This window comes from Drosophila takahashii, chromosome X (assembly GCF_030179915.1).
Source record: "Drosophila takahashii strain IR98-3 E-12201 chromosome X, DtakHiC1v2, whole genome shotgun sequence".
Lineage (NCBI taxonomy): Eukaryota > Metazoa > Arthropoda > Insecta > Diptera > Drosophilidae > Drosophila > Drosophila takahashii.
The window spans coordinates 21,249,346-21,272,686 of record NC_091683.1 but is presented as its reverse complement, the minus strand read 5'-3'; the positions used below and the strand labels follow the sequence as shown (position 1 = coordinate 21,272,686).

General features: G+C 36.2%; 2 protein-coding genes across 3 annotated transcripts; both read right to left on the bottom strand.

Moving 5' to 3' along the window:
* Positions 1 to 2,615: 2,615 nt before the first annotated feature.
* On the bottom strand, positions 2,616 to 12,447 carry LOC108065665 (transmembrane protein 120 homolog). Of its 2 annotated transcripts, none has more exons than XM_070218855.1 (8): positions 12,100 to 12,447; positions 11,009 to 11,195; positions 10,080 to 10,198; positions 5,244 to 5,373; positions 4,785 to 4,924; positions 4,509 to 4,726; positions 3,685 to 4,064; positions 2,616 to 3,056 (listed from the first exon to the last, which is right to left on the bottom strand). In XM_070218855.1, the coding sequence occupies exons 2-8, from the start codon at positions 11,069 to 11,071 to the stop codon at positions 2,943 to 2,945; spliced, it is 1,164 nt and encodes a 387-aa protein (XP_070074956.1). In that variant the 5' UTR covers positions 11,072 to 11,195; positions 12,100 to 12,447; the 3' UTR covers positions 2,616 to 2,942. The 2 variants fall into 2 exon arrangements, with proteins under 2 accessions (XP_070074956.1, XP_017009242.1); XM_017153753.3 differs by lacking the exon at positions 12,100 to 12,447 and adding an exon at positions 11,519 to 11,665.
* Positions 12,448 to 12,792: 345 nt separating this feature from the next.
* Positions 12,793 to 22,165, bottom strand: w (eye pigment precursor family transporter white). The gene is made up of 6 exons (XM_017153752.3): positions 21,942 to 22,165; positions 16,767 to 17,040; positions 15,336 to 15,990; positions 14,442 to 14,757; positions 14,033 to 14,164; positions 12,793 to 13,545 (listed from the first exon to the last, which is right to left on the bottom strand). The coding sequence occupies exons 1-6, from the start codon at positions 22,011 to 22,013 to the stop codon at positions 12,931 to 12,933; spliced, it is 2,064 nt and encodes a 687-aa protein (XP_017009241.2). The 5' UTR covers positions 22,014 to 22,165; the 3' UTR covers positions 12,793 to 12,930.
* Between the last annotated feature and the right edge of the window lie 1,176 nt (positions 22,166 to 23,341).

Sequence of the window (23,341 nt, the reverse complement as noted above, 5' to 3'; positions counted from 1 at the left end):
TAAAACAGCCGTTGAAAATTCCTTACTTATATTTGACTCATCAATAATTTGTATACTTCAAATGAATAAAAGCAAAAATAACCAAATTAAATTATTTCAAACAGGTAAAAAAGTATCGAAATGTTAAATACAACATTAAGCTTAATATTAAAAATTACAAACAAATTTTTTAGCATGCTCTAGTTCTGCTTTTTATACGCCGTACGATGCGTAAATCAAATGCTGATTAAGTGCGATTTTTCGCGCATAAATTAAATCAGAATTATTGGCCGAAAGCGGACTGTCAGCGCCCACGCGTCCTGTGGTTTGGGCCAATGCGAATTGCTTTCGGCCAATTCGGGCCGACGCGTTGTCATGGCGTTCCAAGGACCACAAAAGTGCGAAAAGTTCAGCAGCGACGCTAGGATGTTTTTTCAAAAATTTCCATTTAACAAATAGGCTTTTTTCCCAGAGGCGAAAAACCTCAACTAATAATATATTTTATATTGTTTTTTTTTTAACCAAATTTAAATGGTTCCTTATATTATATATCAATAATTATTATTTTTTTTTAAAATAATAATTTAATTTATCTAATGTTAAAATCTATTAATTGTTAATTAAAATGAATATAATAAATTTGGATAGAAAAATTGCCAAACTTGTCAATCAACCCACTGGTGTCCAGGAATTGGTATTATCAATTTTCTGCTACTCATTTGGCATTATTTTGCTTTTTTCCCCATTTTGGTGCTGCGTGATTTTCAATCGGTGGCGGTGCAACATGGCGTATGCTTATCAAATTAACGAATTACCCACTTTTACAATGGCCCCCGTCCGGCATTTTCCGCTTTCCGCGAGCGTATGCGGTTGCAATAAATGATAATCGTGCTGGGGACTCCCCTTAACCCTCGTGCGCCCCCCACTGCCCGCCTTAACCCTTGCCGCTTCCTTTTTGATGGTCGCTGCGGCTGCGTTGACCAAAAGTCGTAAATTCCGTTGTTGCCATTTGCCGCAGAAAAACAGTGGGTGGTGGTGGTGGTGGCTCAGTGGGTTGGTAACAACAATGCAAACAGTGCCACAAATGCACAAAATACGAGGAGAGCCACCCAACCACCCACCACCCACTGGGCCAAGCCCACCGCTCAACGTTCGACATAATTAAAAGCGCGCGCCGTTTACGCAATTAATGAACTCTCGCCAAATTAGGCTGCGGCAGAGCGCAGACAAGCAAAATGGCCAGGATCCCGGGATCCTGGATCCGGGACTCGGAACTCACTGCACGGACCCACATGCACTGCGCGAAAATATGCCCTATCTTTGAAAGCAATCAAGCAGTTTTATAGTTCAATTCGATGGGAGAACTGTCTTGGGTTTTTTTTTTTTTATTTTAATTTTATTAGTTGCACAAAATATGAATAATTTAATTTAAAGATTTTTAAAAATGATTAATCAATTTATTTAGTTAGATTTGATTTCATTTGGTAAATAAATAAATAATATTTGTAAGAAATATGTATTTTTATATTTTTGTATAAAAACCTAAAAATGTTTAATAAGAAATTGTTATATTCAGTATTAAATATATTTGTATTTTAAAAAATATATAATATGCCTAACATTATTGATAAGAAATACATGTTTTAATTTGAAAAACCTAAAAATGTTCGATTACAAAATTTTAAATTATTAAATTTATTTGTTTTAGTCCAAAAATGGCTCCATAAGTTCCTGTAATAAATAATTCTCCGAATCGTGATTGAGTTGCAAAAACCAATGGATACTCGCTAGCCTTTTTTCTCTCTGTAGGAACGCACTCATACAGAGACACTGGGCTTGCGGTTTTCGCGGTCGAGGCGGGCGATGGCAAAATGGAGCTGCAAAAACCGCGCCGCTTTTTGCCGCATTGCAGGAGGCGAACCTTTGTTGCACCAAATGTGAGGGGGTGTGGAAAAGCCAGGGGGATCCCCCTACCCGGAAGAGGGTAGGGAAACCCGGGGAGGCGGCCAACAGGGAGCCGCATTAATGGTCGCCAGTAAAACAAGGCGACATCACCTAAGCCTTGTCACCACCACATCGCCTGCCACTTTTTGGTAACATTTTCACCCCAGGGAAACCGCTTAAATTCTACATTTTATTTTATCCAACTAAAAACAAATTCATTTGTTAATTTTGAGGCATTACAAAAGCAATAGCTACCAAATTAAAAAAAAAAAATGGTTCATAAAAACACTAAAGTAATGTGAATAAAAAAATATTTAACGCTATTTACATACATTTAATATTCAGTATTTTTTGCTCACTTCCGAAAAAAAGGAATTTAATATTATCAATTAAAAAAGCTAGAAAATTATAAATTACAACTTGTGAAATATTTTAATCTTTTAATTATTATGAAACAAAACCGAAGAGTTAAATATTTCCGATACAAATGAGCTACTTATTAAAATGCATATTTTCTACTATTTTTTTTCGGATCCTTGCGCTTTTTTTTAAGAACTTTTCCCAATAATACACATCCGCAATTTTAATAAATACAAACAAAAGTCATGTTTATTTACCACTTGTTCATTTATTTGTCTTTTTTAGCTTCCATTTCAATCTTAGTCTACGCATAAAAAATAAACAAAAACGGGTCACTTCAATTCCATTTAATATTTCATCTTCTCACTTTTCATACTTACAATTAGGCGAAAAAAAATGTGTACTATGACTATATATATTGTTGTTTTTCTGCTTATGTTGTGTTTTTGCTTCAAATGTACATCAGTTTTACATTATGTGTATGAAATGGAAAAATCATAGTTCAAAGTCGTTTTTTGGGGGAAAGGGGTGGAGAGTGGGGGGAAGAGTGGAACAAAACCAAAAGGGGAAAAGTTAATAAATAGGAAAAAAAAAATAGTAAAAACAGTAAATATATATGTATAATTGAAATGCCAGGCTAAACAGAACCATTGATTTGTTTAAATTTCCTTCTTATCGGCGGGTGTTTGCGTCGCAGTCGCAATGGAAGTAGTCGTAACGGCAGTCGGCGAAAGTTTCGATCCACTGGACAGATCCAAGTCACTGGCACTATTCTGTAATGAAAAAGGGAAATAAAAAATAGGGGTTGTTCAAAAGAGCAAGCGATATTTTCGATATTCTGCCAATATTGATTCGATAACGTCGATGTTTTGAAGGGAAACGCACAAATTAAATATCGAAAAATAGCAAACTGTCGATACTTTGTCAAGCTCTAGTTAATATGCCTGCGTCTTTGCTCTTTAATACATTTTATTACTTTATTATTTTGTTGCCCTGAGCAATAATAACAAAATACTTGAAGCGAATGCATTTGTTTATGGCAAATAAATTGCTGTTAATTTAGCAACAAAATATGCAGAAAAAATCAAAGGAGTGCCTCTAACATGCACAATTACAAAACTCATATACAATTTATATCAAATGTAAAATATATATATATTACTAAAACCTGTACTTAAACCAAGCCATCCGAATATTTAAGCCTCGCCTTTGCAATTTATCATACTTTGTAGGTTTTTATAGAGGTTTTTAAAGGGCATATTTTAAAATATAAATTTAAAAATATAAGTTTAAAAACGCTTCGAAGTTGATTTTCCTCATTACTACTTTCTAAACGACATATGAATATTTTCTTAATAAGTTATCCGGCTAGAACCGAGGTCATAGGTTCAGAATGCTCACCTTCATCTCCTTGCGCAGCTTCATCGACTTGCCCATGCTCTGGAGGCGGTAGCGCTCCTTGGCCCGCTCGCGGATCTTCTCGGGCACCACCCACAGCGTGGTGGCCATGTTGCCCACGAAGAGCAGCAGGAACAGTCCGCTCATCACGGACACGTGCCACGGCGCATCCGCCGGGCTGTAGGCCAGCTTGTAGAGCGTCCAGGCGTTGTACGCCTGAAAGCCGTAGCCGATGAACAGGAAGGGCAGCAGGAAGCTCAGGCCGCGCCACATCCACGAGTGGAAGCCCTCGATTGTGATGTCCATGTTGTGGCGCTCGCCGAGGGCCTTTAGCCGGTAGAGCAGGCCCTTCTGGTAGCCAAACTGCAGGTATTGGACGATGCCTGTAATGGAGAGTGGGCGGTTAAAAGGCCGATTACTTATAATGAACTCAAAATAAAAGGATTTTTGGAGAATAAATCATAATAAAATCTGTGAAAATTGATTTTATATATATTTTATACCACGTTCATATAAATTATATTGGCCGAAAGCCACGCAGCTATGGCTGTCATTTATAACGGTAGCTTAATTTTTGTATAAATAAATATTTATAATTATTAATATAAAATGTATTTTTTTATTCTCTGGCGGCGTTATGACACTTTCATGTGTCAATTAATATAATTATTTTAATATATCATTATTTTAATAATAATTAATATTATTTTTTAATGTTTATTTTCTGTGGGCGTTATGACACTTTCATGTGTGCCATAAGGCCCACAAAAAAAGTGATAAGAAATCACTCCATATATATATTAAAATACTATTATAGAATAACTCACTGATGTAGACGTTGAAGTACATGAACTGCATCCGGAAGATCTGCCAATGTTCGCCCTGTGGCCAAACCAAAAGAACGCCGGCGGCCACCGTGGAGATGAAGTGATGCGCCCGCCACCAGCCCTTGATCCTCGAGCCGTTCACCTTCAGGATGGACTCGCGGATGGTCAGGGTGCAGTAGTACCAGACCAGCAAGAATATGAATGCCAACTCCAGGGCCCTGCGGAAACAGAAATAAGGAGGAAAACTCATTGGAATTTCTGGGGGCAGCCACTTACCTGTAGTTGAATATCAAATTGAAGAAGGCCATTATCAGTCCAATTACGTTGAGTATTAATTTAAACTTTTCATAGTCATCTTTATAGCGAACTTTGTCGTTTCTGTTCAGAATCGAGACATTCACATCGCCCAGGATTATCTGCAAAGGAATGCGGAGAGCAGAGGTCGCCGGTGAATTTCAGTGGGTCAACTTCAAGTCAAGTCGAGTTGAGTTGAGACGACTCGAGTGGAGTGAAGTCCAAGTGAAATACCAGGACCAAGAACAAGTCTCAAGTCCCGGAGTCCATAACAAGACGCGCAAATTGTCGCGAAGGAAAAAACTTTTTACTTTTTACTTTACTTATTTCCCGTTTCCACTTGGAGGCAAAAGTTGTCGTTTTTTATGGCGTGGGCGTACATTTATATGAGGGACCTGGGACTTGGGACTGTGGACTTCGGAATGGGGGACTGGGACTCACCTGCAAATAGCGGCCGGATTTCGCTGGCAAGGATTGCTCAATTTCGTGCAGTTGCGCCTTGCGCTTCAAGGTCATCTTTTGCAGGTCATCGACCTTCTCCTTGTCCTCCGCCGGAACGGGACCTTTGAACCTGCAAATATACCATAGATAGGGGTTAGTATATAACTAAATCGTGTAACAAAAAATTACATATGACTCTTAAAGCTTTCACTATGATCAATAATAATTTATTATATCTTTAAAATATTGAATACTTAGTTGGTTTCTATCGCATTATTATGACTTTATAAGTTTAATCACCAAATAAAACTATTTCATTTCATATTTTATTCTATTTAATTGTCTTAATTTATCTACATATTATTGATAAATATCATATACAGATTTCTTACTAAAAATTATATTATTGTAAAAATAATATATAAATCTATCTATCTATATCTATCAATATCTATCTAAACATCTACTAAATAACTCTGTTGTAAATTAAATATTTAGTTAGGTGGAAAGCACAGAAGTCAAAATATACTTGAAAGTTTTTAAACCTCTGTAGATTAGATAATATTCTCTTGAACTCATAGTCCAATCGTAGGATTACAAAATCACATAAAACTTTAGCTTGTAAATTATTATAAAATACATATTTTTATAGATTAGATTATTTAGTTTTTAAGTTGTAAGTTCTCAAAATCATATGTTATTTAGTAACTAAAATTTATTGCCAATGTTCTATTTATCTATAAATTTAAAGCCATAACAATCTTTTACTCGTGGTTTGGATAGACTCAAGGCGATTAGATAACGTATTAATAACGCACTTAAACTATCGTTTTTAGTTAGATTCCCATAAATTAACATATAATAATATTTCGGACTTTGTTCGAATTTATGTTTATTGTTTTATTGATTGACGCACGCTTGATTTTTAGCCATATTTTTGTAATTTATTCGCTTATAATTATTTGTTTATGGCGGGGCAAAAAAGGGGAAAAATGGGGGTGGAATAGTATGGCAATTTCCAGCGTCAAAGTTCAATTTAGATGCACATAATTGATGGCCAAAGTGGGCGGGGTTTATGCGGTCAATTAACGGTAACCATAAACGTGGGTTCCGCTTTCAGTATATAGGTATTCAGTATAGTACATCTATATGGCGCTTCAAAGGTAGATTTATTATGGCACTGGCCTGGCTGGTCATTTATCAGGCCGCCTCCATAGTTCATGTTTTATTTTTAAACACCTCTAATACCCCGTTGAAGCCGATGGATAGATAACGATTCCCCATAGCCACGGCGATACGGTATAGTGGTACAATGGAGGTGACCATACAAAGTGGTACGATTATATTAGTTTCCGCTCCATTTGCTTATGAGAACGCTACCCCTCTTTCCACCAATCTCGCCCGGGATGATGACTTGCCAATCTCCTCCAGATTATTTTGTGCCAGATAATGGGAAATTTCCATAGCAAAGAGTCCAAAAACTTTGGGAGTACAAACCTTTTCAACGATTTCCGATTAATCTTTTCGCATTGGAAAAATTCCAAAATTACTTAAAAAATATTTACATTGATATCGTAAACTAAATTACCTAAAATATAACAGAGTAATATAAAGCAAACATTCTTTAAATTATTGAACAAAAGGAATTATTCCTATTTTAGAAATAGAAATAATAAAAAATTACTAAAGTCAGTCAAAACGTGGCATAAAGCACACCCAGAAGTGAAAAAATAAATTATAGAAAATCAAAATACTGTAGTATTCCAAGTTGCCACTCACAAATTCATAGAGCAATGAAAACAAAAAACACTTAAAAATGCAAACAAATTAAAGGCTTCTTTATGTACACACACCCAACTCTACAATTACAATTAACTGAGATATCTGGCCAACAAAATCGTTACAAAACGAGCTTACCCAACTCTATTTGATCATTAGTGTATAAACAACATTTGAGTTTTCGGTGAAGCTTGGCAAATGATGATACTAAATGCATTTGTCATGTTTGCCATTGTTTGCATTCGAACCTTTTTTTTGCGACAAACACAAAAAAAAGGAGGGAATTCCGTAACTCCGACACCCAATTTGCATGTCTCAATTAAAATTCATTTGACTTGGACAAAAATACGGAAAAAAGCATAAAGCAGCGCGAAAAAAACAGGTTTTTCGTAAAACACACCTGGAAAATTCTAAATTTTATAAAATAAAAAGTGACATGAGTTCTAGATATTGTAGCTTTAATTCAGAAAACAAAACCATAAATTATAACTCTAATAGTATATAAGTACACAAATTTCATATTCATCTTTAGTTTTATAAAACAAAATATTAATATCAATACTAAAAAATAAAATAAATAACTAAATACTAAAATTTAGATTGGGAATTATCAAAAAACATTTTTAAATCCAGCCTTGAGATGAAACAGGTCACCAACAATCATAATAACTTGGAAATAATATTTACAAATTATATTTTTTTAAATATTTATTTTGCGCTGTAAAGCTTAGGTTACATAGGTTTTTTTTTAAGTGCATGGCCTCTCGGTTCAAAATGGTAATCAGTCGATTTTAGCTATTACTCCGCGAATCGCATAATTTATGTGACCGACTGAATGCGTTCACGAGGTTGCAGGGTTCATCAAACGACTGCAACGTGATGCTTAACACGCGACATTAAAATACAAAACAAAAACCAAACCAAAAAAAGTAACAAATAAAAACATGAGGAAATAAAAGCGCGCGCGATAAGCAATTATATAAAAATCAAATAAACAAAAAGGCGCTCAATAAAAGTGTCAAGAATCTGATGTTTCATCATCGCGTAGATTGTGTATTTGTACACCCCACATTCACATTCGAGAGCGTTTAAAAACGCGCCAATGCAAGCGATTTCTACTCTACTCTACTCACTGCGAAACCGCGCTCAAAACAAATAAACAAATAAAAAAGCAAAAGCGAAAAGCCTTGGCCGCACAGTGGGTCAAAGTTGAGGCGGCGATTTGCATGCGAAGCAAAAGCAATTCACGATGAGTTAATTTTCACCCCGGGGTTATTTAACTCTTGCTCTTGGTAATTTCAAAGGAAAATTTATAATGTATAAAAAGATTTCATTTCGAAGAAAATACATTTTAGTTAATTGACTTTTACATATACAATTTATTATTTATTTAATTTATGTCATATACATATGTAAGCTATTTGCACATTTCTAACTTCTTGGCGGAAATTACTAACCAGTGAATCATCAAGTTTAAACAGTGACTTGACAATTAAAATTCTAAAATATTTACGAGTGTTAGTTGTTTAGAAATAAATAAACCATTTTTAAAAGTTCTTAAGTTTTGCTTAAAAAAGTCTATATATTTTTTTGAAATGAAAAAGTTTTAGTTAGCGACTCCTAATAAATCGTAAAAAAAACTTATAATTTTTAAAAAATTCTTTGTAAATACAAAAACATTTTATTTATCCCCGGAAATTCTTGGTTTAGCCTAATAGTATAAACCAACTTTTTATTAAGTCACATTTTAATTTATCTGGAGATATTTCCTTAATTAAAATTTCTCTTGCGTGGCGCACACCCTTTGCCCCACGGTGGCCCCACAATTGTGTTATTGTATTTGCTGGGATTGCGTGTTGCGCAGGTGAGTGTGTCAGTTTCTCTGTCTGTGCGATTACGACGGAGGGTCAAGGGCAGCTGGTCAGCTGGGCAGTTTTTGGTTTAATTTGCAGTCCGGCAAAATAGCTCCACTCCCCCTTTTTTTATACCCACATTCTGTGTATTTACTCGTACCTATTTTTTCCCGAGCGTATCGGCCAAACAGTTATTTTTATGAGGCAACCATAAAACGGAAACCGTATAGTCGTAGTCGTAGTCGTAGGTGGACGGAGAGCAAAGTCTAGGGGCTCTGGGGCTGTGGCTCTGGTTTATCAGAAGTTTTATCATGGCCAAGAAAAAAAAAAACAGTTGTAAAAACACTGTTTCCGAGCGATCCAACCAACTGTTGCCAGTTCCCCGATAAGAACTGATTACCGCCTGACTAATTGCCGCAAGACCTGTGTTCCCTGTTCCATCCACTTATCGACGCAAGTGCTTGAGTGCTGAAATGCGTGTGTTCGCCTGATTAGACGGCTCTAATTGATTGAAAGTCAAATTCCAATCGGGCAAACATACACTGAAAATCCCCGCGAAAGGGGTGGGAAAATGCCCCCGATTTTCAAGGTGCCAAGCGATTCGAAGCCACTGCTCAAAAGTCATATATGGTTTTTAAGGAAAATATGTAATACCAAATTATTAAAACATAATAATCATAAAATAATATAATAATAATATGTCTTGTTATAATAATGGTCTAGTCTTATTTTATAACATAAACCTGATTTGCAATAAAGCACAATTAACTAACTTTATTTTTAACAAATTATTTCAGAAATGTTTCACAATTTTTTTATTCTTTAAAGAAATTTCAAGCTTTTACTTTCATTGGGTTCGGTTAATAATTTCCTAAGAATATTCAATTTATGCTAGTAATCTTATCTTATATTTTTTTTACAATGCCTTGGAAAATGTACTTTGACGTATTTCAAATAAATAAAAATAAATAACTCCTTTAAAAAATTAATATAATAATATTACATAACATAATTATAAGCTGTCTTAAGTATCACATTTATCAACTGTCTTATGCTTATGCTTATTTATGAAACCCATTAAATGTTAAATAGTTAATTTTATAAAACAAAAAAAATCTAACAGATGTCTTAAGATTTATATAAGAGAATACCTCTCCAAAGAGGCTTTTTAAAATATTCAGGGTTGATGACCTGCAGTACTCACTGTCGCAGAGACGCCGTTATCTGGTTCATGCGGTACCGTTGATGCTTGATCTCATTGAAGCAGATTTGTTGGTGGCTGTGCAGCTGTTCCAGCAGCTCAATGTACCGCCTGTTGCAACTCTGCGATCGGTGGGAATAAAAAAAGGGGTAGGAAAAGTATAAATAAAACCACTCAGAACACGGAATATCAAAGAAAATAAATGGGGTGGCGCTTCGGAACACCGAAGTATGAAATAACTTTACAAATGTTATAATATCTTTGCAATTTTTAAGATAAAGTAACCACAACTCCAAAGTTCGATTTTAGATTAACTTTACATGCTTATCATAAAACATGTTCAATGATATAATATTTGAAACTGACCAAAGTTGTTCATGGCCGTAATAAACAGCCCCATATACCAACTTTGGGTTCAATAATCTTTGAAATCAGGCGATCGTTTCTATTACTGATATCAGATATGGGGGTTTGATATGACCAATCTTGAAAGATAAAACAGCTGCACAACATTTTATTACTTTGTTCTACGTTTCAAAATATTTGAAAATAAATTTTTTTTATAAAAATTTGTTTTGTTATGTGTAAAAATATATAATTTGAAATTGGATATATATAAAGCAGAATTAAAAAAAAAAATATGTATGAATAATTATGAAATGTTTAATTTAATGTAATAATGTAAGACTATTTTTTCCATAAATAGTTTTAATGGTTTGTTTTTTTTCGTTTTGAGTTCCAATACGCAGTCGGCAAGGGTATTTATAAGAAAAAAAGCAGCTGTTTTTTTTTCAAGGTGAAAGCGACACAGACACGCGCGTGGGTGTGTGTGTGCGTGTGTCACTTTCGTGTTTTCGGATATTTTGTTTTGATATACATAAGTAAAAGAATTTATTTTGAATTTTACTACTCGATATTTGTTGTATATTTACCTCCAGTTCGGCATACTCCTTATTGAGTTCCTCCCACTCGTTTTTCAGTGAATCGATATTCATGTTTATTGTTTTTACTTTTTGCGGCTTTTCTCGCCGATTTTTCCCGTTTTTACTCTGCTTTTTTTCGGTGTGCTTTTGTTTTGTTATTTCTTTTTGTTGTTGTTGTTATTGTTGGATGCAACAGCTGGCGAAGAAGAGGAAGAAGTTGAGATTTGAGGTTAGGTTCGGAAATAAACCGGTGAAAAATCAATTAAATATTATTCTGCGATTTCCCAACAAACAAACACGCACGCACCGACACACATGCACAAACTGACGCACACACACAGACACACACACACACGTTGCCACGTTGGAAAAGCGAGTGGGCAAAACAAAAAACAACCGCAATTTGCTTTTGCAATTGGGAAATTAACAAACAAAATGCCAAAAAACAAAAAAAACAACAGAACTTGTGCCGCGTTCTCTGGGGTCTCGCTTGAAATTCTTTTAAAAATAAACTCGTACCCGCGGAGAGGACGCAGAAAACCGCACCGCCACCGTCGACTAATATTTTGTTATTAACTATTTCCGCTGCACTTTTGTTTTAAATACTTCGGCCAAATCTAAAGTACACAAAATACAAGCGCAAAACAACAAAAAACACAGCTCACACGGGCAAAAGCGTGAGAGAGCTAAAGAGCGGCAAGAGAGAGGCCGCGAACTAGTTCCGCAGAAATCACAAGCATATTCAACAATAAATGGGCTTCGAGAGTAAATTAATTCAATTTATAGAGTCCCATAAAAATAAAATTAAAATTAAAAAATTATAAATATGTTTTTAAAAATGAATAGAAACTTTACCTTTAAATTATGTATATTAACAAATTATCACACAGAACCAAAATATTAAAAAAAATTAAACTTAAAGCACATGTAAATATTTTATTTGAAAATAATTAATAACTAAACTTTAAAACCTAAGGTGTCCAAATAAAATAATGGTTTCAGTTCGAAAACTTAACGGTTAGATAATAAGAAAAAATAATTCTTTAGAGCATCCAATGAATTTTCATAAAGCTGATTGTTATTATATTTGCTGCACTCACCTCTTTAAACACTAGTGCCACAAATAAATACGGCAATAAAACAAACAAATTTAAAAAAGAAAATCCATCTTCGAACCAAAAGAACCACTGGGAACTATTTACGCGAACCGAATCGTGCGGAACTAAAGAGCGCCGCTCCAAGGTCGTCGAACAAACGAAAGACGGTGGGGGAGGAGAGCGAAAGAGAGAGCCCGTACGAAACGTGGTGTGGTGAAGGTAAGTTCACGTGGCGCCAAGGTGAACTTCGTGCCTATGGTGAGACCACAAAGCGCGCGCAATTTAAATATTTTGTATTTTTTTGTTGTGTTTGGTGTGAAAACTGCTTTGTATTTGACGTGGAATGACTGGAATTGGAAGTGAGCTGAGTCGAAGTAAATCCTTTGGTTTAAAAATTTAGGTTTTAGCTAAAAGCTCTGAAAGCGCAGATTTGGGTCACCTTTTTTCTTAAAATCGAAAAAAGGCATCTGTAAAATTAATAATTAGCATACTAATTAAAAGGGAATTAAGCCATGATAATTTTCAAATATCTTACTATAAAATCAAGATCCAATTGTTCAATTTATGATATTAGAAGTAGAGTTTTGGGTCACCTTTCTAAGTGCTGTTAAAAACTAAAAACGTTAGGAGACCAAATCGATCCAAATTTTAAGACCAATTCACTAGACTTATCAAAATGTAATAGGCCCCCAACGCTAATATAAGTCATATCTTGTTTTTATTGACACAAATTGAATTACAATGGCTTTTGTGGGGGGCAATAAACAATAAACACGATGGTAATTATGGTAAAAAAAAATATGAATTAACTATGGGATATGAATGCTTGGGGATCTACTCCTTGCGCCTGGCCCGAAGTCGAAGGGCCAGATAGGCGAACACCCGGAAGCTAACGATGAGGATGGCCAGACCCACGTAGTCCAGCGGCAAATCGGCGGCGGAGAAGTTGAGGGTCTCCAGGATGACCTTGCCGGAACTGGGGCACGTGGTGTTCGACGAGGTGCAGCTGATCTCGCCCGGCTCCACGTCCGCCCACTGGTTGATCAGCAGGCCCTCGTTGGCGTACCGGAACCAGGAGAGATACGACAGCCACTTGAGGTAAACCGGCACCGATCCCGAGTTCAGGAAGAAGCCGCCGAACAGCAGGAAGGGTATGATGACCGGCGGACCCACCGACAAAGCCATCGAGGTCGAGGAGCTGGCGCAGGATATCAGGTAGCCGAAGGAGGTGGACACGTTGGCCACCAGTGTGACCAGTGCCAGGCAGTTGAAGAAGTGCAGCACTCCGGCCCGCAGGCCAATCATCGGATAGGCAATCGCCGTGAAGACCAGCGGCACCGTGAGAAAAAGCGGCAGTTCGGCAATCGTCTTGCCCAGAAAGTACGTGTCGCATCGATAGAGTCGACTGCGCGCCTCCCTCATGAAAACTGGCAGTTCGGAGGTGAACACCTGACCGAAATAGGGATAAAATTAAGAAATAATAAGTTAAATATTACTAGGGAATAAAAATTGTTCAAGTTGGTTCGTTGTTAGTATAGAGAAATTTTTAGTAATACCTTGTTAGTATCATAAAAATCGAAATACTTTATCATAGATATATTATGCCTAATTAAAATTAAATATTATTTATAATGCCTTGTTTTTAAACCAATTTCATTTTGATACAGTCGTCAGATTTGTATTAAATTAAGAAGGTATTATTGAAACCATAAGAAATATGAAATTGTTAAACTAGGTTATTCTATATAATTTAATCTTATTATAATACATTTTTTTCCGCTTTTTTATATTTTTTTAATACTTGAAAAGGATTTTGCTAGTGAATGAGTAATGCTCAAATCATTTTTTAAACATTTCTACCAAACCAGCTTTTATCTAAATTAAAACCTAAGTAATAATGTACATAAATTAATAATATGTAGTAACAAAAACTCACATTAATCGTGGCAAAGACATTTTGGAAGGTCATGTTGGTCAGGAAGAGGAAGATGGCTCCGTTGATATTCATCACACCCACTTGCGTTAGTTGTTGGCCCAAAAAGATGAGGCCAATCAAGATGGCAACCATCTGAAAATTATAATATTACTTGTAACTTATTAATTCAAATATTTAAAACATTTTTGTGTATTAAACGATATTTATTAACATTTAGAAAAGCCATTACAATTATAACATAATCTACTTGTGGAAAAAATATAATCGGAATGGAAAGTTTTAGACTTGCAAATAATACTTAAAAAAAATAAAAATTTAATTTATTTATCTACTTAAATATTCTAAAAGATTTCTGACAAATGCATATATTTTATTTCAGACTTTATTCGTTTCCCCTGGAACCACTCACCGTTGTCTGAATGAGTCGCACTTTGACCAGGAGTGGTTCCTTGAGCACCGACAGCCAGGATCGCCACAGGACTGCCCGGAACTGCATGAACCAGGTGGCCTTGTAGGTGTACCCATTCTCCGGCTGTTCCAGTGGCTTATCCAGATTCTTGGTGGCCAGCAGCTGTTCCATATCCCGGGCCACTTTGCTAATGGCGAAATTGTCGCAGATCTTGGCGATGCGATCCCGAGATTCAATCTCTCGTCCGGGAACCACGGCCAACACCTGAACGTAAAAGTCCGCCGGATTGTAGTTCGTGGGACACTGGGCTCCCACGCTGGAAATTAAAATTTAAAAAAAATTTTTAGCACTTAAGAAGCAGTTAAATGATTTTTTAAAAATATTTTCGAGGGATTTAGAGCTATGTAAAAATAAAATTAATTGATTTAAATAAGTAAACTTAATTTAAAATTACTTTTTGTTCAAAAATGTAACATTGAAATTTAGAAAATTGAAGCTAAATTTCATAACTAATATCTAGATGGATTTAGCTTATTTTTGGAACATCCTGGATTAAAATCCAATAAAAGTAATTTTCAATTTGGTGATAGAAAAAGGTCTTACTTCCAAAACCATAAAGCTTTTTATTCCAAAAAATGATTATCAATCAGTAGTTAATATATTATTTTTTTTTGAGAGCATTTTTCAATAAATTCAGTAATAAAATCCATAAGAATTTGGATTATGGCTGTTGTTAATCATGTAAAATAGTCATTAATGATTATATGATATTAAATTATTTTTTCTAAGAACATGAAAACTGACATTATAAAATTCTAAAAAAAATGTTTAAGGTTCTCCGCGTTATATATAGTATTTTGTTATAATATCAGACTAATAATATATTGTACTCACTAGGAGAAGAAGTCGACGGCCTCGCTGGGAGTGCCCAGGAAGGCGACCCTGCCCTCGGCCATCAGAAGGATCTTGTCGAAGAGCTCGAAGAGTTCGGAGGACGGCTGGTGGATGGTCAGGATGACGGTCTTGCCCTTCTGCGATAGCTTCTTCAGCACCTGGACGACGCTGTGGGCGGTGAAGGAGTCCAGGCCGGAGGTGGGTTCATCGCAGATGAGCAGCGGCGGATCGGTGAGGGCCTCCGAGGCGAAGGCCAGCCGCTTCCTCTCGCCCCCCGAGAGACCCTTCACCCGGCCAGGCACTCCGATAATCGTGTGCTGGCACTTGCTGAGCGACAGCTCCTGGATCACCTGGTCCACGCGGGCCACCCGCTGGCGGTAGGTGAGGTGTCGTGGCATCCGCACCATCGCCTGGAAAATCAGGTGCTCCCTGGCCGTCAGCGAGCCGATGAAGAGGTCATCCTGCTGGACATAGGCGCACCTGGCCTGCATCTCCTTGGCGTCCACCGGCTGTCCGTTCAGCAGTCGCATCCCCGACGGCGACACCTGGATGCCCTGCGGCGACCGGAAGGCCAGCGCATTCAGCAGGGTCGTCTTCCCGGCCCCCGAACTTCCCATCACGGCCAGCAACTCACCCGGATAGGCCACGCCGCAAACTGGGGACAAACATTTACTATAAGTATTTAATATTCTTTGAAAAATTTATGAATAATTAATGCAATTTTTATGACAAAATATGGTAAAAAAAACCCTTAACATAACCATTTATTATTCTTAATATGAGAACTCTTGATGCAGAAAAAATAATACAAACCATTTTAATGTTGTATTCCGAATTTTCAAATATAGTAAAATATATAAAAATGTAATTAATTAAATATAGTTTAAAACTTAATGTATACAAAATAATATTGCATTGCAGTAGAAATATTTAAATACGGATTCACATATGTATGTGTTAATCTGGTTGTTTAAGTTTTCAGAACGTTCATTTGCTGAACACAAAAAAACTGGAATACTACAAATAAATATCAGCATAGTGTATTAGAAATTTCTTATTTAATATTAAAAATAAATAAAAAAGCAAAATAAGTATTTAACTAAAAATATATTCCATTTTTTTAGTTCATTTGAAAGTAATCAAATGAAAATAGAAAATATTAGATACGAAGTTAGTCATATTTACTTCTAGCATTTTGTAATTTAGTGCACAAGGCTTTTATATTAAAATCAACGTGTAAAATCCTTAGGTATTCTATAATTGTTAAATGAAATATTTCTAAACATTTAAAATTAATGATACCGCAGCGGATAAAAACAAATCGAAAATATTTCAATTGAATATGAAATTAATAAGTTAATTAAATAAACAGTAAATCATATTGTTAATATTAATCTTTAATAATACACTTTGCACTGGCAATTAGCTCACCGTTCTTCAGGAGATGCTTCCTGGGCGCCGGGATGTGTCGCTCGTTGCAGAAGAGTCCGCGTGTCCGGTTGACCAGCTGCCGCCATCCGGATCCCGGCTGATTGACCGCCCCGAAAATGTCCAGGTTGTGCCAGGCGTAGGTTAGGTTCTCGGCCAGCTGGCCAGTGCCCGAGTTCGAGTCCTCCGGCGGACTGGGCGGACGAAGGGTGCCGTAGTTCTTGGCCTGCCCGAAGCCCTGGCTAATGCAGCTCTGCGAAGCCCCTCCGCTGTCACCCTGTAAAAAAAAGGAAAAAGGGGGTTTGAGTGGCCTGATACCTCATACTCCAATGTAAAACGACTTTAAATACAATGGAAGACTTGTTTTAATTAAAGTTACAATAAATTGCATTTTTAGTAAAGTTAAGTTTAGGCTAAATGAAAAATAAATATATATAAAAAAAATTTGTTTAAATCGATTAAGATATATTAAAATCGATATTAAATTGGTTATAGGCTTCAATATATGATGAAAGATTTTTTTAATGCTCAAGTTTATTTTAGGCCATAAAAATAAAAAAAATAAAAAAATTGAACCCTATTAAAATATACTAAAATAAATATTAAACAATTATTCTTATCAAAAGACAAATATTGGCATATTAATAATTTTTCCGAGTGCATCTCGAAAAGGTTGCAAGCTAAAAACTTTTCAATTTCACGGCGTTCGTCCATAAAAATGATGGCGTCTGTGCATAAATCTTGGCTAGCCCGGCTAATCCCTGGCCTCGCCACCCCTGTTTCCGGGCCCAAATAACCCCCCTCCCCCCTCTCTGTTTTCCAAAGGCGCCCATCTGTTAAATAAAAAAGCGCCCAAGCACCGAGTTTTCCAAGTTTCCCGAAAGAGGCGATGGCAAGGCCTATTTAAAATGTGCAAATTAGGCCTGTTGGCTGGCGGCCTTGAAAGTGGGCGGGGGGTGGGGGGCGGTGTGAAGGGTCCACCATGTTGCCACTTCATAAGACAATTGCGAGTGTAAATCGCCGGCATCTTTGGCTTTCGTTTGGGGACTTTGAGCTCCGTCAGCTTTGTTTTTATTAAATATAAAACTTTAAGGATACTTGGCCATATAAATGGGTTCCTTTTTTTTGGCGATGGGGGTGCAGAGAGCCTCAATCCTTATAAATGAGTGTTCAACGAGTAGTTCGGCCATGAATATTTACTTGCCAAAAGTTGTCGGCGAATTGAGTCCTTTCACTCGATTTATATACTTTCAAAGGGGATTTTCCATGCGAGTGCTTCGAAATGAATAACTGATTAACCATTTAAAATAAAAAATGTATGGGTTTTCTTGGGGGAAAATGTTATATAAAATCTGTATAGGTAAATAAAAAATATATAAAAAATTAGATTGCCTTTCACTTGGTTTTTCAAGTACTTCTGCCTCTTAATAAATCCAAATTATTAAACTAAAGCGAATAACAAGTTAACATTAGTTATTTATGGGCGAAGTGATTGCCAAACCCACTGAGCTGTCAGTTTTCGCCCAGGTGGGGCTTCCCTTTTGAAAATGCGGTAACCGAAGACGTTTGCGGTATGGTCAAATCAAACCTCCCCCACTTTTCCGACCCCAACGCCCACACCCACACCACTTCCGCTCTCCATATTCCGCATATTTTCATTTTCATAAACAATTTTCTGTTTTCCATTTGTGGGGTTTCTTGCCATCGCGTCGGCCTGCGGCAAAGCATAAATAACAGGGATCCACTAATTGGCGTCCAGGCAAAAAAGGAAAATAACGGGAAAAAAAACGGGAAAAACAAGACAAAATGATGGCCACAATATGGAAAACATTTTATCCACCGCTGCTCTCATAATAATTTGTATAAATAACACTATGCAGCATCAAAAATAAACCTCGATGAATGCTATATTTTTGGATTCGTTACGAATTCCCAAGTTAAACTGCGTTTTCCAAAGAGTTCCCCGACGCAAGGATTCTTAGCAAAAGGACCTCAAAGTTTGAAAAATGCTGAAATTGACCAACTTTGCGGAGCTCTCGGAGACAAATGGATGCATGGCTTGGTTCGAAGTTAAAGTTTTTTAAAAGATACACCCTTTATCTTTCGAACCCCATACATAAAAGAATTTTAGGATTTTTTTTAAGACAGAAATAAATTCCAAAAAACAACTGAAAAACATACAGCTGAGGTCAAAATAGTAGCAGTGTTGCCGCCTTGTGTTTTTAAAAGTTTCATGTTGTAATTTTTTTTTTATCCAATTAGTCTAATAGTAAAATTATAATCAATACAATATTACCAGGAAAAGATCAATTACAACAACAAACTTTTAAATACACAGGGGGGCAACACTACTACCATTTTGACCGCAGCTGTATACTTTTATGTTTTTTGACTATGTTTTCTAGAATTTGTTTCTGCCTTAAAAAAAATCTTAAAAATTTTTTAAGTATGGGGTTTAAAAGATAAAGGGTGTATCTTTTAAAAAACTTTAACATCGAATCAAACCATGCATCCATTTGCCTCTGAGAGCTCCGCAAAGTTGGCAAATTTCAGCATTTTTCGAACTTTGAGGTCCTTTTGCTAAGAATCCTTGCGTCGGGGAACTTTTTGGAAAACGCAGTTTAACTTGGGAATTCGTAACGAATCCAAAAATATAGCATCCATCGAGGTAAATTTAAAAAGCACTAAAAATGCTGCACAGTGTAATCATAAAAAATTAAGCAAAAGAAGAAGAAAATTGCAAGCAAATGAGAAAGGCAAAATCCAAGGAAGGAGGGCCAAATAAAAAGCTGACATTCAATAAAAGCCAGAAAAAATGTTAAGAAATAATGTCCACCTTGCACTCAGCGCCTGGCGATTCTTACTACAGTAGAGCCTGGCAATAATGTGTTTAAATTGAATTGGAAAAAAGTTATAATAATAAATTATAAAATTGCTAACAATATATTCAAAAAGCTCAATTTACAGAGCTATTATTTTATGAAATTTTGGCAAGGTAAATCCTGGCGATTTAGTATACGAGATAAAACAACACACACTTATATTTGGCATTACAATAAAAGAGTTAACAAAATAATTAACATATTTATTAAAAATTAATAAATGAAATAAATAAAATAACCTGTATTGAATTTTTGGCTTTATAATTATTAGAATCCTTTTTAACGGGTCTTCACTGCTAATCTTCTGCTGCGATGCTTTGGCAGCTTATTCTTCTAGGCACTCAGTGTCCAGTTTTTGGGCTGGCTTTTACCAGAAAAAAAGAAATTGGGTGACGTCGCGAGAGGTAGACGCGAAAAAATGTAATATCCGTTTTCAGGCACTTCCCGACCAGAGCGAGACGGCTAGATGGTGGGGGAAAGAGAGGGGGAGAGACAGAGGCAGTCGAGAAGGGGGAGTCTCAGACCTGGCAAAATTGTTTTCACAACAAATGAGGCCGAAAAATGTTATTAAAAAGTTTTCCTTTTCTTTCTGTTTTCACCGTCCCTTTCCCACCGGGTTTTCTTATCTTTCTGTCTCTGGTTCTTTACTTTCTTATATATATATAATTTTTTTTTTTGGGAATAAGTAGCGAAAGATGCTACATTTCATATTTATTTAATTTTTTTCGCTTACTTTTTACTTTGCGTGCTATTTTTGAATTACTTACGAAACAAGGAGGCAATTCGAGAAGAAGAGTGGGCGATAGACTGTGTTTCGCCCCGCCAGATGGCGCTGTTCGGGGAAAGGGAGCGCTTTTTTGATGAACTTGACAAATTGAAATGACTGAATGAAGAAGCGACTCAATTTGTTGTACTCCTCCCCACTCCAGCCTCCATCCTCCTGCGTTTTGTCGAGTGTGCGAGTGGCTAATGAGTGCACTCAAAAGTCATTCACTTTGATGCGAACAAAACACTGAAGGAGGCGCAATTATTTAGCGGAAAAGTTCAAGAACACTCAATAGAATAGCATAATGTTGTTGAATATGGGACAAGAATATTTTATAAATTAAATGAAATTGAAATATCATACATATATTTAAAGAGAATTAACAGATAAATATTTAAGGTACACGGAACATTCAGTAATTCAATTACACACAATTTCATATCATTTTGTCATTTCTAATTTCTTTTCTCCCACAACGATATAAACTTCTTATCTCGTGTGTACATTTTTGAGACTTTTCAAAGTTGCCATGAAGAGCCTAGGGGAAGACAGACCCCACTCACTTATTTGCTTGTTATACAAGCCGAGGTGCCAAGAATTTGAAGCAAGTCACAAAGATACCAAGATATCAGATGCTGCACCCGAAGCGTTCGTCTAGTCAAATAATGACCCAGATAAGACTAGATTGTACATTTTCAGACCAGCGAGACGGGCAAATAACAAGGCCTAAAGATCATGTAGGAGATGTAAATACGCAAACAGAAACAGATACTACGGATACAGTATCTTGTATCATGTATCTCGAATCCCCCAGAGCTATAGACACCCAACTATGTTGTTGGCCAACTTAAGACGATAATCCAAGCCGCCCCCCTCCTCGGGTTATGCCTCACTAATTTAATTTACTATTTAAATCTATTTTGGGCTAGATTCAAGCAGCAAAAATAATTTATAAGATCATTTTAATATTAAAAAGTTAAATTCATTAATTTAAATCAAAATGTTTTCTATCTCCAAAGGAAATTCATTAAAAACCACCTTAATTTGCAGATGTATTCAAAATATTAAATATTGTTAGGCTTTTAAGGCCAATGAAATAAAATACAAAAATTTTAAATTTTAATCATACATAAAACTTAATTATTCTAAATTCTTTGAATAAAAAATAATAAAAGAAAATAAAAATAAATAAAAAATTGTATTTAAGATCTTAAGATTTATTAAATTACAATAAAACATATGATTTAGAAGAATTGTTAAATTTAAATAATTAAACCATTTATAAATTTTTTTTTAAAGAAATACTAATTAAATGGTTTAATCTTCCTGTTTTAGTTAAAATATCTTTTTTAAGCCACCCAAATCTGCTATTATTTCGAGCACATCAGTTAGCGCTATTTATTTTATTTTAGGTCTTTATTTCCTTGCGCAATTTGCGGTTTTGAACTTTTGTGGGCCGCCGTTCTCACGCTGCAGACGATTGGATGTCGCAATCGCAGTTCCTATCGAGATCTATGGATCTATACTCACATTGTTCAGATGTTCGGCGGATGGGTGCTTGCTGCCGCCGCGAATTAGTAGCTCCTGATCCTCTTGGCCCATCGCAGGGATTTTCGCTGACTTTCCCCGGCGCTTTCCCACCCAAAAACAATCACTCAAACAAAAATAAGTAAATCAGAACACCGAGCGACGTTTTGGCACTGCAATTCGTGTTTAATTGATGGAGTAAACCGCTTGGAGCTTCGTCACGAAACCGCTGACAAAATGCAACTGAAGGCGGACATTGACGCTAGGTAATGCGACAACAGAGGCGAGAGAGACGGCAGACCTGGCGGCGAAAGAGACGGGACTATGCCGGTGGTAAGGAGACGGAGGCGACCGACGTTGACTTTGAGTGGAATGACGTTTTGAGTGAGAGATAATCGGAGGAGACCCATGGCTCTGGTACTCCAAATACCCTTGGGTCTTCTGAAAACTGTGGTAAAAATATTGTATAAAAATTGTACAAAAATATAATAGTGATCGTATGGTTTTTGCGGATATCAGTTGAATGTCCTTTGAGCTTACGAAAAATGTAGTTCTATAATATTCAGATTTAAACTGTTAACTAAAACTTAATAGATCCGTTTTTGAAAAAATAATTTTATATTGAGGTATATTGATGTATTTTTATAAAAAAATAAATAATGAATAATAATATAGTATAATTTTTAATTCTCTTAAATGAATGTACTTTCTTAAATATATAAATATTTATTATAAAACATTTTTAAACAACTTTAGGCTTTTTCTTATCATGCATTTTTGATTTTTAAAATTAATGTAAAGAAATTATAACAATAATTACTAAGGGATGTCAAAAATCTGGCCACCTTTCCGCGATTATGATAATACCCGCACCTGAAGAGCACTCGAAAGCTGGGTGGTGCCTCTATTTGAATGCTGATTAGGGAGAGTGGGAAGCGTCTTCTTATCGTGAATAAGAGAAGTCATGTTAATCCGCCTGCTGTCGTACCGTTTCGGGGGTTTGCACTGTACTTTGCATGCATGATTTATCAAACGACCGGCTACTGTTGATGATGCGAACTGCGGCCCCCCAATCTCCACTCTGTTCTCCGAGTTCCATACTCTGTACAACGGACACTCTGGTCGTTGTCGTCATCGTTAGCACCTCATCTCAGGTCCCAGACTCCCGCCATCAGCTGTCCGGACATTATCAATCTTCATCATCGGGGCCAGTTGGCCCAGGATCCAGCATTCAGGATATGGATACGGACAGGGAAGGCCTTTCCGGGGGTCTGTCAATATCATTTTCATGGCCGATGGGCGAACAGGTTAACGGTTAACAGTTGCAGTTGCCGAATTTCCGAGAATTAATTTGCTAACGACGATTAAGTGAATTACAAATGAATACGCTTTTGTTTGGCAGT